The sequence below is a fragment of the Nylanderia fulva genome, unplaced genomic scaffold, assembly GCF_048542155.1.
Source record: "Nylanderia fulva isolate GAGA-0341 unplaced genomic scaffold, ASM4854215v1 Scaffold1, whole genome shotgun sequence".
NCBI lineage: Eukaryota > Metazoa > Arthropoda > Insecta > Hymenoptera > Formicidae > Nylanderia > Nylanderia fulva.
Window position 1 is genome coordinate 6,470,400 of NW_028189192.1, and position 17,384 is coordinate 6,487,783.

At 27.9% G+C, this 17,384-nt stretch overlaps 5 protein-coding genes across 6 annotated transcripts in view; 3 read left to right on the forward strand and 2 right to left on the reverse strand.

Annotated features, from left to right (window-relative positions):
• Positions 1-2,306, forward strand: part of trol (terribly reduced optic lobes) — a 141,359-nt gene extending 139,053 nt beyond the window's left edge. Inside the window, 3 exon segments of the mRNA XM_085480898.1 lie at positions 1-301; positions 733-898; positions 1,459-2,306. Coding sequence (XP_085337024.1) covers positions 1-301; positions 733-898; positions 1,459-1,573 — 582 coding nt within the window. The 3' untranslated portion in view covers positions 1,574-2,306.
• Positions 2,307-3,900: 1,594 nt separating this feature from the next.
• LOC146725312 (basement membrane-specific heparan sulfate proteoglycan core protein-like) lies at positions 3,901-10,451 on the forward strand (the record flags this gene model as incomplete). Its single annotated transcript, XM_085482999.1, is given in 7 exon segments — positions 3,901-3,923; positions 4,514-4,694; positions 4,696-4,908; positions 5,200-5,569; positions 5,778-5,979; positions 6,464-6,814; positions 7,579-10,451. Coding segments are annotated over 7 exon segments (1,383 nt in total), but the record flags the coding sequence as incomplete, so codon positions are not given.
• Positions 10,452-10,611: 160 nt separating this feature from the next.
• ste14 (isoprenylcysteine carboxylmethyltransferase ste14) lies at positions 10,612-12,475 on the reverse strand. The gene is made up of 4 exons (XM_029303005.2): positions 12,396-12,475; positions 11,894-12,231; positions 11,343-11,822; positions 10,612-11,258 (listed from the first exon to the last, which is right to left on the reverse strand). The coding sequence occupies exons 2-4, from the start codon at positions 12,089-12,091 to the stop codon at positions 11,076-11,078; spliced, it is 861 nt and encodes a 286-aa protein (XP_029158838.1). The 5' UTR covers positions 12,092-12,231; positions 12,396-12,475; the 3' UTR covers positions 10,612-11,075.
• Positions 12,476-12,497: 22 nt separating this feature from the next.
• On the forward strand, positions 12,498-15,221 carry pll (serine/threonine-protein kinase pelle). Its single transcript, XM_029303004.2, has 4 exons — positions 12,498-12,854; positions 13,086-13,676; positions 13,902-14,341; positions 14,558-15,221. The coding sequence occupies exons 1-4, from the start codon at positions 12,758-12,760 to the stop codon at positions 14,897-14,899; spliced, it is 1,470 nt and encodes a 489-aa protein (XP_029158837.1). The 5' UTR covers positions 12,498-12,757; the 3' UTR covers positions 14,900-15,221.
• LOC114931065 (scavenger receptor class B member 1) overlaps positions 14,587-17,384 on the reverse strand; it is a 36,232-nt gene continuing 33,434 nt past the window's right edge. For both annotated transcript variants that reach the window (XM_029302992.2, XM_085480886.1), the window contains exon 11: positions 14,587-16,555. In XM_029302992.2, coding sequence (XP_029158825.2) covers positions 16,241-16,555 — 315 coding nt within the window. In that variant the 3' untranslated portion in view covers positions 14,587-16,240. The remainder of the gene's footprint in view (positions 16,556-17,384) is intronic.

Here is a 17,384-nt window from a genome sequence, read left to right on the forward strand (position 1 = left end):
CCCCTGTACATCGGCGGACTACCTAATACTTTGAGCTACAGTAAGATCAACGAACAACTCGAAGTAACAACGGGTTTCGTCGGATGCATCAGCCGATTAGTTCTCGGAGAGAAGCAGGTTGATCTGATCGGCGATCAAACGGAGAGTGTGGGAATCACGAGCTGCGAGACTTGCGCCGAAAATCCTTGTTCCAACGGCGGTGTATGTCAGGAAACGACCACGAAGAACGGCTATACATGCCTGTGTCGAACTGGTTTCGGCGGCAAACACTGCGATTACGCCGGACAATCCTGTTATCCAGGTATAAAAGTTAATTTGATTTGTTAATTAATTTATATATACACTCACTCCAAAAACAAGCGGTACACTTAAAATTTGGAAAAATCAAATTTTAAACGACGATAACTTTGTATATAATAAATAATAATAAAGTAAAATAGTAATAATAAATAAGTGTATATTTAACTTGTTTGTTAAGTTATATACATATTACGTTTTATTAATTGAAGCTATAAAGTAGTACATAACAAAAAAAATCGTATAATTTATTATTAACTATAATAAGTAATTTTTTCATCATAATTAATTATATAACAATTGCATATCGTTTAAATATCAATTAATCGATTTGTTATAATAACAGAAATATTTAGTGTTTTACTGTTTCCAAATTTATACATGTGTCTGACATTTTTAAACAATATTTACAGTAAACAAATTGTGTAATAATAGGTGCATGCGGAGAAGGTAAATGCGTCGACAAGAATATGGGCTTCGATTGTTATTGTCCGATCGGAAAGACAGGATCACGATGCGAGCATTCGGTGAACATTCACGATCCAGCTTTTCATGACGACAGAGCTTTTCTTGCGTACCAAACTCCAAAAGCTTATAGAAAGTGAGTACACTCATTCTATTGAACGCACGTGCACGCATTACTTTTTAATAAATCACTTTTGATCGATGTTACAAGCGCCCAGGATTGAACATATTGTCATGGTGATTGCATCTTATGTATTTCGTACTTTGAGTTTCTTTAAATAAAATTATTTGCATATAGCTTGCATACAACAAAAATGAGAGGATTAAGAAAAATTAATAGGACATATCTTGTAAAATTAATTTTTCAAAATTAATAAATAAATTTCTTAGTTTTAAAATTTGCAAAATACTAAATTATTGTTATACACTTAAAAATAAATTATTGTTATACAATAAAAATAAATTTTACATAAATAAATATTTCTCGTATTATTCTGAAATTGTAATATTCCGAAATAAAACACACAGAAAGTCCTGTCTAGACAACAATCATAATACATATTATTTTCTATAAATGAATCTTTACACTTTTGACAAACTAACAGATTCGACTATAATTGGAATATAGGTACTAATCTCATTGTCAGTGCACATTTGAACCTCATCAAGCATCCTAATTACTAAAATTCTTTTCAGGGAAAGAGAGAGTTCGACCACTACACACAGTCGATCACGATTACGCAACGCACAAATTAGGCAACCACGATCAAGGCCACATCACCACAATAATTTGCACCACACAAAACATTAGCTAAACTTAGCACCAATTTTACGCACTTAGAAAATCATTACTTATCCAATCTCACAGTAGTAATCTACTTCCGTAGATCTAATCAACCTCCATAATACATATGAGCTATTTAAATTTGTTAAGATATGTTTACGTCTGTCCGAGAAGATTTAAGTTTGACTTATTTGCAATTTATCACTGCCTGTTTTTTTTGTTTGATATATATAGTGGCAATATAAAGATAAAGCAATATGAGTTCTTAACAGATATTTTGCAACAAGCCTGCCTTAGTGCGTAGTTCCTTATGGACGTTATGGTGCTATAATGTTAGAACATCAGTCAATTGAATTAGTAATTAATGTTTTGTACAGCTTTTTAATTAATACACTTAACGCGTCACTCTGTTTAGTCATTATTAATTATTAAAAATAATATGCGCGCGTGAAGTCACTGCCAAATCCGTTGCATTTAACAACAGTCCCAACTCAAGCTTAGAGAAAACGTCAAAGTTGTAATATTCATATACGTGTATATGACAGTTATATATGACAGCATATGTAAAATGTTTATACTTATTGTCTAAGATTCTATATATATATAATATAAATATTAAAAAAAGAGATGTTTCACATCGACCATTTATATATTTAGCGAGGGGGGACTATATCATGCTATACAAATAAATATATTTAAAGAAAATGCTTTAAAGAAACGCTTTATTTTAAATGAAGCAAATAAATATTTTTAAAACAAATTTAATGTAATAAGTCATACATTTTAGCTTAAGAGGACAATATTTTATTTAATTTCATCATTTTTGTATATTTAAAATGACAAAAAGGTAAGTTTTAAGACAGATACATTATTTATTTATATAACATACACATCTATTTTTGACAAAATGTGTTGTTTAGTATGAGCTTAGTAATGAGTTGTTTAGCATATTTTCATATGTGTAATACATGTGTGTGTATACGTAAATCCTTCTCCTCTCTCTTCCTCATTTAATATTCTTATAATTAATAATTTTAAAAATAATAATAATAATTTGTCCAATATAATAAATATACATTACTTGCATGTACCATCCATATGCCACTTATCAAAGGACAAGTTATAACAATTTTTTGCTTCATTATATATTAATTTATTAATATATTAATCATAAATTAATTTTAATTAACATTTTCTATAAAAAAAGAAAAAGACAAGAAAACAGGCTATTTATATAAATATATTTTACGCAATATATAAACAAAACTAAAATTAAAGTGTGCAATTAGTATGTGCCCCGTGAGTTTTTATAATAAAAATAAGCATACATATTTTTTAAAATTCAATAGCGGTGGATTCTGGCATTGGTACTTAAAGAAAATGAAAAAAAAAAGAGATTTTGGATCTATATATTATTTTTATGTATATATACATGTATATATATATATATATATATATATATATATATATATATATATAAACATATCTTTCTGATTTTGTTTAATCTAATTGAATATAATTGCACGCGTAAAGTTATATTATTCTTTGATAATAAAATATTAAAAATTGCAATACACATGTATACAAATACATTAATTAATTATATATAATGCATAAAAATTCAATATTTAAATCTTTAACAGAATATACGAACAAAGAAATAAAATTTTCTAGAGGAATCTTTTGTAATCAAATATCTACGTTTTCATTAGACTTGCGCGAAACTCTATACCCCATATATCTGTCACGCTGCGCGGCTCGCGCGAGACTGATCGTCGTGCGAGGCATCGCGAACGCGGGACTGATGGTCACATGACCAGTGGTCACGTGACGACCACTGGTCATGTGACTACTGGTCATGTGACCATCGGTCCCGCGTTCGCGATACCTCGCACGAGAATCAGTCTCGCGCGAGCCGCGCAGCGTGACAGATATATGGGGTGTAGAGTTTCGCGCGATTCTAATGAAAGCGTAGATATTTGTAGATTACAAAAGATTTCTTTATATAGAAAATTTTATTTCTTTGTTCGTATATTCTGTTAAAGATTTAAATATAGAATTTTTATGCATTATATATAATTAATTAATGTATTTGTATACATGTGTATTGCAATTTTTAATATTTTATTTTCAAAGAATAATATAACTTTACGCGTGCAATTATATTCAATTAAATTAAACAAAATCAGAAAAAAAAATATATATATATTATATACATGTAGACATGCATAAAAATAATACAGATCCAAAATCTTTTTTCTTTGGATTAAAATACCTACACTTCCATTAGACTCGAACGATAGTAGCCGAGTTTGGTGAAGACTACTTAACTAAAATCTTTTCTTTGCTCTTTAAATACCAAATGTCAGAACTTATTGTAAGTTTTAAAAATTGCAATATGTATGTGTGTATATGTGTATATAGGGTAATTTTTATTTATTCTTGATTCAAATTTTTTTTCGAATTTTTTTGCACTTTCCAAAACGTTTTCAATCCATAAAAAATAATCCCTGCAAATTTTAGCTTGATCGGACAACGGAAACTCATGTTCTCGGCTTGTTAAACATTGGAGTACTCTTGTATTAAATTTTCTACATTGGTTTTTAAAATTTTCAACAAAAATCAGCTTATATAGAGGACTTTTTTTAACATGTGTGTCTTGTTTATCTGCATTGTTTGAGAGCTTAATTTAATACAAAGATACTCAAATGTTTAACGAACCGGTTGCACAAATTTCCGTTGTCCAACCGAACTAAAATTTTATTACAGGGATTATTTTTTATGAATTGAAAACATTCTGATATTGTTTTCGATTCTGATGTCGTAAAAAAAATTTGAAAAAAATTTTAGTAGTCAAAGTTAAGATAAATAAGGATCACCTTAATATATATATATATATATATATTGCTTAAAGTCTTTTCTATAGATGTATACAAATTCTTTTACATTCTCAATACTTAATTTTAGGCTTAAGGTAGCCATGAGTTTTAATCCTACGGACTCCGGGGATGGAATCTTGATGTATTGTTCTCAAGATGATGAAGGCCGCGGAGATTTTGCAGCGCTCATAATAAAAGACAAACACATCGAATTTCGTTACGATATCGGCTCCGGAATGGCAACGATAAGATCACCTTATGCAATCCAACCCTGGTGTATGGACATATGTAACATTGAATCGAGACTACAAGGCAGCTAAAATGTCAGTGAATGGCGAGCCATTTTTGGAAGCTAAATCACCTGGAGCTGAGAGAACCATGGTATTAAATACACTTCTTTACATCGGAGGAGTGGATCGCAGTAAAATTATGATCAATACGGATGTGGGTGTCGATCGTAGTTTTCGTGGATGTATAAGCGAGGTAAGAATATTATTAATTATATAAAATAACGATATATACAGTTTTATATTTATTTATTATAACTAGCATAGTCATTTTGCTAATAAATTGAAAAATTTATAGAGCTAATTCTCTAGTGGAAACGAAATAAAGTCTCTTCTTAATTTTTAATCATCTTTAACTATAAATCAAAGTAAAATTTTGTAATATATTTTAAAATGAAATTATTTATGGAGATATATAGTTATAATATATAATATTCTCTTCATTTTTAACATACATATTTTTTCTAATTTGTTATGATATATATAGCTCGAAGTAGCGTCAGTCGGTTTGAACATATTGAATTCATCGATTGCCTCAGCTTATATCGAAAACTGTTCGATGTCTCATCTGAATCGAGCAATAATGCATACTACTATTACAACTTCGACATCCATTCAGCCGCCAACGTTGTACGATCCTTGCGCATGGAATCCTTGCATTAATGGTATATGTCAAAGTATGCACGATGATTATTCGTGTACATGCGAATATGGATATGTGGGCAGAAACTGTGAGAATGTATTGAAGCAGTGCGAATTACTTACGCCGTGTAGAAACGGGGGTACTTGCACCGATTTTAGCGGATCTTACAAATGCGATTGTCGTCTCGGTTATAATGGACAAGATTGTGAAAAATGTAAGTAAGATTATAAATATAAATTAAAATCTCAACTACAATTTTATCGGAATTACAAGTTTTTTAAAAATAGGTATAATGTAAAATGTAAATAAAGAACGAAAATTATTTTTTGCAAGATTATAATTAAATCAATTTATAGACATTTTACAAAAAATACTATAAAATAAAAGTTTTTATTTAAAATCACATGATTATATCTTTGTAGCGGCAGAGATCACGTACGATGTTGCTTTCAAAGGAAATGGTTGGTTGGAACTTGACAGATCTGTTATGATGCATGAAGAAGAACGTGAAGTTGTGGGTCTTGAAATCAGTACAAATAAGAGCAACGGACTGATTATGTGGCATGGTCAAACCATGAATGATCTAACACCCGATGATTACATCGCTGTTGCTGTAGTAGATGGGTATATACAACATAAAATAACTAATGTTTATGTAAAATTAGAAATAAGAGATCTTTTTCGATTTAAATATATACACTGCTCAAAATAATTAAGAGATTAAAAAATTCTCCAAAAAATAAGCAAATTTTAAATGGCTTTGTTTCGAAAAACAATAATTAAAATTTTAAAAAAGGATTTTAAAGCTTGAAATCTCTACTTTTGAAAGGTCATAGCTTTTTCATTTTTCTTTTGAAAATAGAGATTTCAAGCTTTAAAATCTTTTTTTTAAATTTAAATTTTCATTTTTTGAAACAAAGTTGCAACTATTTAAAATTTGCATATTTTGAACAATTTTTTATTCCTTAATTATTTTGAGAAGTGTATTTATATTTATTTTTTTCGAAATCATAATATTTGCGATGCTCTAGTTTTAAGATATTGATAAATCTTGCAAGATTATCCCTTTGAATACGTTTTTGGTATACACGTACTTTGTTTTACCTAGATATGTGGAGTATCAATACAATTTAGGCTCCGGTCCCGCTATAATTCGCGTTACTGCTCAGCGGGTCGATGACGGAGGACGACATAGAATAATCCTGAAACGTCAAGGAAGTGATGGTAGCATCGAACTGAACGGCGAACATACCGAGAGTGGTGTAAGCGATGGACTTCAACAGATCCTGAACGCGAGAGGTAGCGTTTATTTGGGTGGACTGCCGGATTATGCGATGACTTACGGAAGGTACCATGATGGATTTTCCGGTTGCATTTACACTCTAGAGGTACAGGACTCAGGGGCTATCCATATCGGTGAAAAAGCTATCAGAGGAGTAAACGTGTCGCCATGTACCAAGTAAGATGTAAAAAGATATCTTCTACCATAAAGAAAATAGAAAAAAAATAAGTTTCTCATTAATTAAATATTTGGATCAATAAATGACGTAAAATTCAGTATTTAAGATAAAATTTTATTCAAGATGTGACTAATCTTGTTGAATATTATTTTTGCACGCCGCTCATAGAGTAAGATGGATTCCATCTTCACTAGTATTCACAGACGCGGACCCAGATGTATTTGATGCATTTGTCCCACCGCCACCAGTGAATATTATTCATCCAAAACCCGCGTCCAATTTGGCCGCGTGCGACTTGACGAGTTACTCATTGTTAATTATACTTCAGAATTTGATCGCGTTGACTAGGGATATTAAGGAACAAAGTGTACTTTTCACGCTATTATGCGTAGACGCAATTAACGTTTTCAAGGGCTTATTATAAGCTAAATAATAGAATATTATGTATAATGTTACATAATATTCTTGTTTGGAAATACGCGTTTCTCTTTAGACCAAGAACGGCGATTGTGTTAAATTAAACACTAATGTATAATATTTTAAAAAACATGTATTTCCAATTTGCATATGATATATATCTAATAAATTTGTAAATTGTTTAATGCTTAACCAATATATCGGAATACTGTGACGAAAAACTACGGTATGTCCCTTTCTAGCATTTCTGTCTTTCTTTCATCTTGAATTATAATATATTTAATATTAATTTATTTATAATATTAATTTATTTATACGATTAATGAAACATGTTTTTATTTTGCAGTGATCGAACTGATAAATTTTCAACACGTGATGACTTCGGCTAAGAAAACGATCTGCATCTAGGAAACGTATTTGCAAGTTTGTATTGTTATAGAAGCGATAATACAGTGATGTAAATATCGAATCTAAAGCCAAAAATGTAGACTTTAAATTTTTCATACATATCTAATGTTTTGAAGAGAACATTACAAGATAGAGGATCAAAAGCAAATCTGATATGATAACTAATCAAACATTGTCAGAATATTGTAAAGATGACTCTTTTCGATTATGATAAAAGTATAATTTTGTGCATGGGACATCCTGCTTGTACACAAAAATCGAAAAGTAAAACACATATTTAACACATATTGTACAAAATACATGTATTTCTTTAACTCGGTTTATTGTAAACGATTTTTAGTGAGAACATGAAAAATACGAAACTGTGAATGTTATTAAACGAGCAACAAAACAATTTTATATTCATAGACATACAAGAATCTATCTTGTATTAATATATCACTATCAATATTTTATAATTAAGATAACTATAACGTTTTATACTGCTTTATTTATATAAAAAGATTGAAACATGCAATTTGCGAATAATAAATTGTTATTTTAAAAAAGCGACAGAAAATTTATGCATTAGGAAATCTCATTTTCAAATCAATTATAATGTAAATATAAAAAAATTAATTTTTGGAACTTTCACTTCTTATGTTTTAACATTTCTTTTTATGTTTCATGTTAATTATTTTTGTTTTATTTTTTTGCGAATCAGCTAATGAATAATTACAAATAGCTGATGCAGTGACTGATGAAACGAAAATGTGTTGCAATGATAAAGTGTACAGTCTATAATTTTTCACTGCCATGTACTAATTTATTCATATTCGCGTAATATGATAAAGCAAATTTGCGTCAAATAAGATAAATATTATTCACTAGAGTATGAGTGTAATCAAAGTTTTAATAAGACTTTGAGATTATATCTCCCATTACCGAAAAGACAATAAATTCTTATCACAGCCAAAGTTATTTCGTTGGGATAACAAAAAACGACTTTTTCTATATGGTACTATATAGATATCGAATTTTTACAGAAAAGTTGAAGAATGCGCAGATTTATATATTTATAACATAAAACATTACGGACATTATCTTTCATTGAATATTAGAAATTGTCGTGAAAAATAAGATCCGTGAAATAAGAGATAGAAAATATATCAATAATCAAATAAAAAATTGATGAGCATTGAGTATCTAAATTCAGATTGCACTCATACCATGATGAATACTTATGAGTTATCGTACACATATATGTAGGTGCTTATACATGTGATTTTTAATGCAATAGGCAAATAATCAAGAATATTTAATAGGTAATGAATAAATAACAGCATCGAACGCGCGTACTTTTGTATTAAAAGGTTTAAGGGTAGGTTTAAGATTTAAAGGTATCAGTTTACGTGATATATAAACGAAGAAAGTTACATATATAAGAGGAAGAATCGCGATAGATAGATAAGAATGACGTAGGTAAAAAAATTATGTGTTGCTACATATATAAAATTTATATCGAATAAATTATGAGACAAAAATTACACGCATCGTGCGGATAATTAGCGGTCTCTAATATTCTCTATATTCAAGATTTTATGAAAGTAAAACGTACAATTTGAAAGTAATAATAATTATTGTTTGCGTACACAGGCGTTAAGACCGTATCTACGCAATTAAAATATCAATTAAAGTGTAATATTCATCATAAATACTTTTATTGTATTGTACAAATTTTTTATTCTACTTGCATACGTTAAACAAAAAATGCGATTAATTTAAATCTTTCTAAATCACTTAATCATACTTATAATTAGATGGAATATTTATAGATGGAACATTTTTATATTGATACATTTATCGCGTAATTAATTGCTAATTTAAAATACATTTTCCATGCGCGCAATATAATTGCATATCTATTTTACAAGTTTATACGATAAAATAGGATATATATACACATATTCTCCTAATGTATATAATTATTAAAAATACGAAAGAGACCTCCATAATGCATATTGAATATACCTTTTTTCTTTTTTAAACATATAATCATCAAAAAATATTGTCTAATTTATGCAAGTAATGCGTTATATTTTTTTACGATCTTCGTATGTAAAATATATATTGCAGTACGCTTATTATTAATATTCAACATTGCATTTATGTATCTTTTATGCAAATGCGAAATATATCAAATTAACCAAGTAATTAAAAATATCGTACGTAATGTGCAACAAGAAATATAATTGAACAATATTCTGTAGATTTGTCTTTAGAGAATTATTTAAAAAACGAGATACCGAAATATATAATATGTATCATATAGTTCCCGAAGTTTTCTACGTCCACAACGATTCTATTATAACACAATGTAAATGATCATGTACAGAATAACCCGAGATACTGTATATTACTATATATTCTAACACTTTGCATATATAACTGATGCATATACTTGTATATTATTATAACTCCTTAATTATATTCTGACATCGAATGAACGCTTTTGGATGTTCATGCAAATATTAGTAATGCTGTAATATGTATATTGCATTTTATATGTACAGGGTGCAAAATGAGACAAATATTCCGGTCTGAAATGCCTTCTTTACATTTGCGGCGTTCGGGTATGAATAATATCAATGATATCCTAATTAGAACATCTCAATTAGGAACGATATTTCAGGTGGTAATAGCTAGTATTGCATCACCCTGTATATAAAATCATATTGAAAGTATTTACCGTATAATAATATAAATGTAATCTATTGTTATATAATAATTCTTCAAAGAAAATGAGACAATAAATATAATTTTGCTAACAAATTGTGTACTTTCATTAATATTTATCACGAATATTTTCATTATAATATTATCATAAGTGTTTTAATGGCATTATAAATGTTCATACTCATGAAACTTCTAATTTCTAATTTGTATGTCAGATTTATTCTTAAACATTTTCCAAATAAAAAACAACAGGATATACACAATAAGAAGATTACAAAAATTTATTTATATAATTATTCACAACATTTATACACTGCTGTTTTGTACTAGTTATACACCTGTTATAATTATTTAGTTGTTAACAATTAATATATTAAACTTGAGCGTATTTTACATGGATAAGTACATTTTCAAGTGTAAATCTTACGACTAGACAAAGAAATATGTGAATTTGAAAATATAAGTAATCACATATCACAAATAAATTATTTGTTATATAACAATAAAAATTAAAACAAAAATAAATTATAATAATTAGCTATTATAATTTATTTATTATATATTATTTGTGTGTGTTTGTGTGTGTAAAAAAATAAAAAATGTCTAAGTTTTAATAATTATAATAAATTATTCCCATCAATTCTCTTACAAATATATAAATATTTTTTTTCTATATGTTATAACAAACTTATGAAAATGAAATTATACCAAGGTAGGATGCTATGAACTAATTTTATATCCAGATATAAATGGAAGTCCTGTACCTACTTTTTCTTGATATTTAACATAATCTTCCGCAAAGAAACTTAATAATGTTATTTCTTCGATCATAACACGTTCATGGAAAAATCTCCATGACATCAATGCATATGCACAGAAACAGAGTGGATTTTGAAGTATTAACTGAAATAAAGATTTATAAAACATTAACTAATAATGTAATTAAAAAGTATAGAATTAAATACTATGAAAATTATGATGCTTCACCTGTGTTCCTATGGACCAATAAAACCACCCTACATAACTAGGATGTCTGCACAAACTATATACACCATGTGTAACAAGTTGGTGATTGTCACTTTTCTCACTTTGCACAATATGATTAAAATTGTGCTTTGCAGTACACATTGCTAATTTTCTCAGAATTTCACCAGAGATGCATAATATTAATCCAAAATAGGATACCAGAGAAGGTAGTTTCAAATCATGAAAATAATGTCTCTCTATGAAAAATTCTATCCAACTGAGACTTGCTGCTATACCATATGCTATGCTATGATTGAGAATAAAATTGTCGATTGACAATACTGCCGGATTTGTCCATGCTATAGCTAAAAATTCCGAATAATGGAAGCTTGCTAATATTGTCATGTAAATTCCAAATATTTGCCATGATGGTGGGGCAGTAATTGATATTAAAATACCAATTCCAAATATGTATCCAAGAAACAATGCTCTGATTGCCACCTGTAAAAGAAAGAAGTGCTTGAGTACACAATTTTAACATACATAACATACAAGAGTGAAACAACACTTACTTGATACGCAAAGCCACGAAATGCCAAACACGCAAGTACATTTATAAGAATGTACTGTATTGCATGTAGAAACCAGATATTCGTAAAGTATACAACATAAGCGTCAAGTTCTAATCTAAACAGTATGTTAGGGAGAAGAGATATTAAGCCTGCTGCGATGAAACAGAACAGACTAAGAATTCCATCTTTGCACAGCATCTTTTGGATGAATTTTTTTCTTCACAAATATATACCAATCTTTTACAACAATAAACAGTTTGTCACTTCTCATCAAGCTGGCATATATGAAAGACTTTTAATATTTATCTTTAACAATTTGTGCTTCTTGTGTGTATTTTCTATAATAAAAGCATCTCAATTACATGTTTTATTAATATATCATTTTATTATTTTAAATAATAAGAATGGAAGAATTTCTTTAAAAAGTAATATAAGAAAGCACAATAAAGTGCTATGCCAATTTTTACAAATGGAGAGATGTACACTAGTAGATTCTACATACTACATCAAATCAGCTGATGATCTCATCAATGGATGTGAGATGGAGTAAGAATAAGAATATTGTGCTGCCACCAAGCAGCTAGCTGGAGATTAAAATTTAGTATAGTATAGTATTTCTCTCTGTTCATAGTATTACCATTAAGAGAACTGGCAGTCAGAACTTGTCAAAACGTAGAGCTTATCATTGATAAAACATTATTTTAGGCATATATATATTTCTGTATAACATATTGTGCACTCTGCGTGAGGTACTAAATATGCACAGTGAATTAAAAGTATAATAATTTTACAATACGTTGTACAAGAATACACAATACACAATAATATATAATACGTGAAATATTAATGAAATAACTACAAATAATGGAAAGCTTGAAATATATTTATCACTTGCCATTCCCTGAACGATCAGAATTTTGTAAAATTATGAATCAGAACGATAAGTGGGAAGAACTAGCTGGTAAGTCATCGGAAAGTCCCAGTATTCAGTTCCTATATTTATTTAATATTACTTGTTTTATTTGTTTTTGCATGTTAAATTGTATTATACTCTATCTCTTTCAATTGTTTATGTTATTTATATTCTCTTCTAAGTTGTTGCAAATATGATGTTACAACTATTTATGCTGCTTGCGAAGTATGTATATTCCATTACATTGGAATTCTTTTCACTCTATTATAATATTTACAGGTACTTGGATGAAGTACGATGTTCTAACAATACAAAGCTTGAGGAAGGAAAAGAATCCCACAGATGAACTTTTGACACTATGGGGTCATCATAATCATACAATAGCAGAATTATTTGTGTTACTGTCCAGAATGCAACACTATCAGTCAATGGTTCCCTTATTGCCTTTTGTCGATCAGAAATTTCATCAACTTTTGTACAATGGAGAGGCTAATTTGCAATACATATCACGCAAGCATCTCAACAAGCAGATCAACAAGAACACGAAAGATTTAAAGATTGGAACACAGAATTTTAATCAACGTGCATCGCCACAGCAGAGTGTTGATAAGATTTTAAATCAACCAGTTATGCAATTAGCTATTAGTCCAAGCAATTCTAATAATTTGCTAGTAGCCTCACCAGGAGCAGCTGCTGTTTTACTGCCTTCGCAAAATACTGACAGTACCGGCAAAAAGATTAATGAATCACCATTACCAAAAACAGAAACTACTTTGCCACATGCAAGTTATAGTGAACTAGCCATTGCTACAAATGGATGGAATCCACACAATATATTGGGAAAAGGTGGTTTTGGAACAGTATATAGAGGTACATATCTAATTGTAAGGCACACAAGGCATGTAGAAATTTAATTTTGAAAAAATTTATATCAAATAAGCGTTTGTATATAATTGTATAATTATTATATACAATTATTTGTATTTGTATGTTAAGGGTGTAATTTTTTTATATTTTAAAATTTCTTACTCTAATTGGCTTTGTATACAGCAGTAATAGATTATTTATGATAATTTGAATTTGTATATATTGTAGGCATTTGGAAAAACACCGACGTGGCAATAAAAAAGATTCGACAAAAAGGACCTGATTCGGACGAAAGTTATATTCTACAACTCCAACAATCATTGAAAGAAATAAAAATTTTGAATTCTCGTGCTCATGAAAATATTTTACCTTTATACGCATATAGTTTTGGTGGCGAGGCACCGTGCTTGGTTTATCAGTTAATGAAAAATGGATCTTTAGAGGACAGACTTCTATTAAGACAAAAAACCGAGCCATTAACGTGGATACAAAGACACGAGATTGCCAAAGGTATAGCACGTGGATTACAATACTTGCATATTATAGGAGAGAAACCATTGATTCACGGTGATATTAAGAGTGCGAATATTTTGTTGGATAAAAACTTCGAGCCCAAAATTGGCGATTTTGGTTTAGCACGCGAAGGTCCTGAAAGAGATAGTATGAAGGTAATTATCTTAAATTTAATAATAATGTAAATAAATATGATTATAAATTTATTTAAAATATACATATAAATTATTTACAATATGTAAGTTGCTAAAAAAATATCAAAATTAATTTCTAACTATATTTAAAAATGTCAAAATTATTTAAAAAAAATTTTTTTATGAAGATTTATATTTTATTATATATATTTAATAATTATTATAAATTATTACTAGATCAGCAAAATTCATGGAACTAGACCCTATTTACCTGAAGAATTTTTATTTGACAAGAAATTATCTACAAAAATAGACACTTATAGTTATGGCATAGTTTTATTCGAAATGGCAACTGGGCTTCGGGCTTATGATGATTTGCGGCCTGAGAAGAAATTTTTACGAGATTTAATCGATGCTTGGGAAGACGAAGATCTTTTTCTATTGATAGACAAAAAGGCTGGTGATAAAGACAAACAAGTTTACAAAAATTTAATATCCTTGGGAAAGTGGTGTGCTAACCGATTGGCGCAAAATCGGCCGGAAATGGAACTTGTATTTCGAAAATTAAATGATTTATAAACATTCATAATCACAATGTAATAGGTCTACCTTTTTGAGATCGAGCAAACCGAATCACATATTTATTTCAATTGCAAATATGGAAACAATATATAAGGAGCATATTGTGATATAATAGATTATAGTCGATACATTGTAAATATCATTATGATAGAAAAAAGTTATTCATATTTTTATATATATTATATACATAAAATAAAATATGTGAAATGTTTTACATAGATAAGCTTAAGTTTTGCTAACAAATTTTAAATAATTATTAATTAATTTTACTAATAAATTTTATGTGATTATAAAATATAAAGCATGTTAATTACACACACGCAGTCATCTTATTATTTTACTTATTTTATTATTGTACACTCCTTAAAAATCGAAATAAAAGTTGACCATGAATTATATTAAAAATATCACATTTTAGATCATAATAAAAATTATATCAATAATAATCTATTATTTCTATACATTATTAAATATTTCAATTAATGTTCACAAATCAAATGTATTATTTAAAAAATAATCTAAATATATATAAATTGTAAATTATATAATAATTTGTATATAATTTTAGATTCTTTTAATTTCATGTTTAATTTATTTTAATATATTCAACATTTTGATTTCTTTTGCTGACAATACATATACACACATATATATATATATATATATATATATATATATATATATATAATTTTAAATGATAAACTTAAAGAACAATTAATCAGAAATTTATACGTTAAAGCATCCAAATCTTATCTACATTTTCATGATTAAATTGAAATATATATAAATATAATAATCAAATATAATTTCTTAAAAAACTTTGTGCACAAAATAATTGAAAATTAGACATACTATATATATATATATATATATACACACAACAATAATGTGTGCATTTAATCGCATATATTATTTAGATCTTTTTACTATGGCATTAATAATTATCATATACAATCTTATGTATAATGCTGCTAATCGCAAAGGATGATAATAAAGATATATTCCATCACTTCGCACTTTGCTTTATTTCAAGCTAAAGTCCCAACTTTAAACTACAATAACACGTAGATTAACAAAAGAATAATAATTCTTCTGAATTTTTATTATTAACACTTATTTACACACCCAGAAACATTTATTTCGGTCTCTAATTAAATTACAATCGAATCTTTGTGTTCTTAATTAATCGGAGCCAAACAATCTCTTAATATCTTTCTTCAGTCTGTTTTAATATATTTTTTAATGTCATGTTATAAACCAATAAACAAACATTCCAAAAGATATTAAAAATATGCAATTCAAAATATTAATAATATAAACACATAAAATATAGAACTATTAAGAACACGGAGATTCCACTGTAAACAAATCCGTCTTTGATGTGATCTTCTTAATCGATGGTAAAATATTTATCGAAGTATATTGACCATTACACAAAGGTATTCTCAAATCGGAATTATCGGCATTCCTAATTGCCTCTTGTTCTTGCTTCTGTTGTTGCTTATAGAAAATCCATAAAGTGAATGTCAACGATAACATTATCATTGTCACTCCGACAATACCAAGCATATATATCAATATCGTCTGTGCGACTGGTAGTATATACAATAATTTAAATATAATCACCACATAGGTCGGTAAAGACGAAATATGCTGAAAAGAGAATATTTAATATTTGTTACATAATTTGTTAATTGTATTTGATAAAAGTGAATATATACTGTATCATACATATACTTAATTTTTTGTTTAAATCGTAAATATATACATTGTTTATATATGTATGTATATGTATATATGTATATATATATACACACACACAAATAATTTTTTACATATATATATATATTTTGTATTTTATCGTATATATATATAGATCATATATAGATCTAAATTGCATTTGCACTATTCTCAAGAACTATAAATGTTTATATGATCACAATTAGTGCTAACAATATGAAAATAAGAGACATTTACATAAAAAGCTTTGTGCAATAAAAGAAAAAGAAAAAATCTAAAATAAAAATATATAGTAAATAGTGAATTAAATAAATTAAATAATTTATTATATAATCATATGTTAATTATGTACACACACACACGCACGCACGCACGCACACACACACACATACACACACACATACACATATACACTACATACATACATATATACACTACATACATACATATCATATATATATATATATATATATATATATATATATATATATATGTATGTATGTATGTATGTATGTATGTATGTATGTATGTATGTATGTATGTATGTATGTATGTATGTATGTATGTATGTATGTATGTATGTATGTATGTATGTATGTATGTATGTATGTATGTATGTATGTATGTATGTATGTATGTATATATAGTATGTGTAGTGGGAGAAAAAGATAAATTATATTTGTATAAAAAAATATATATCCATATATATGATTTATATATTTCATATATTTAAATTGTTTAT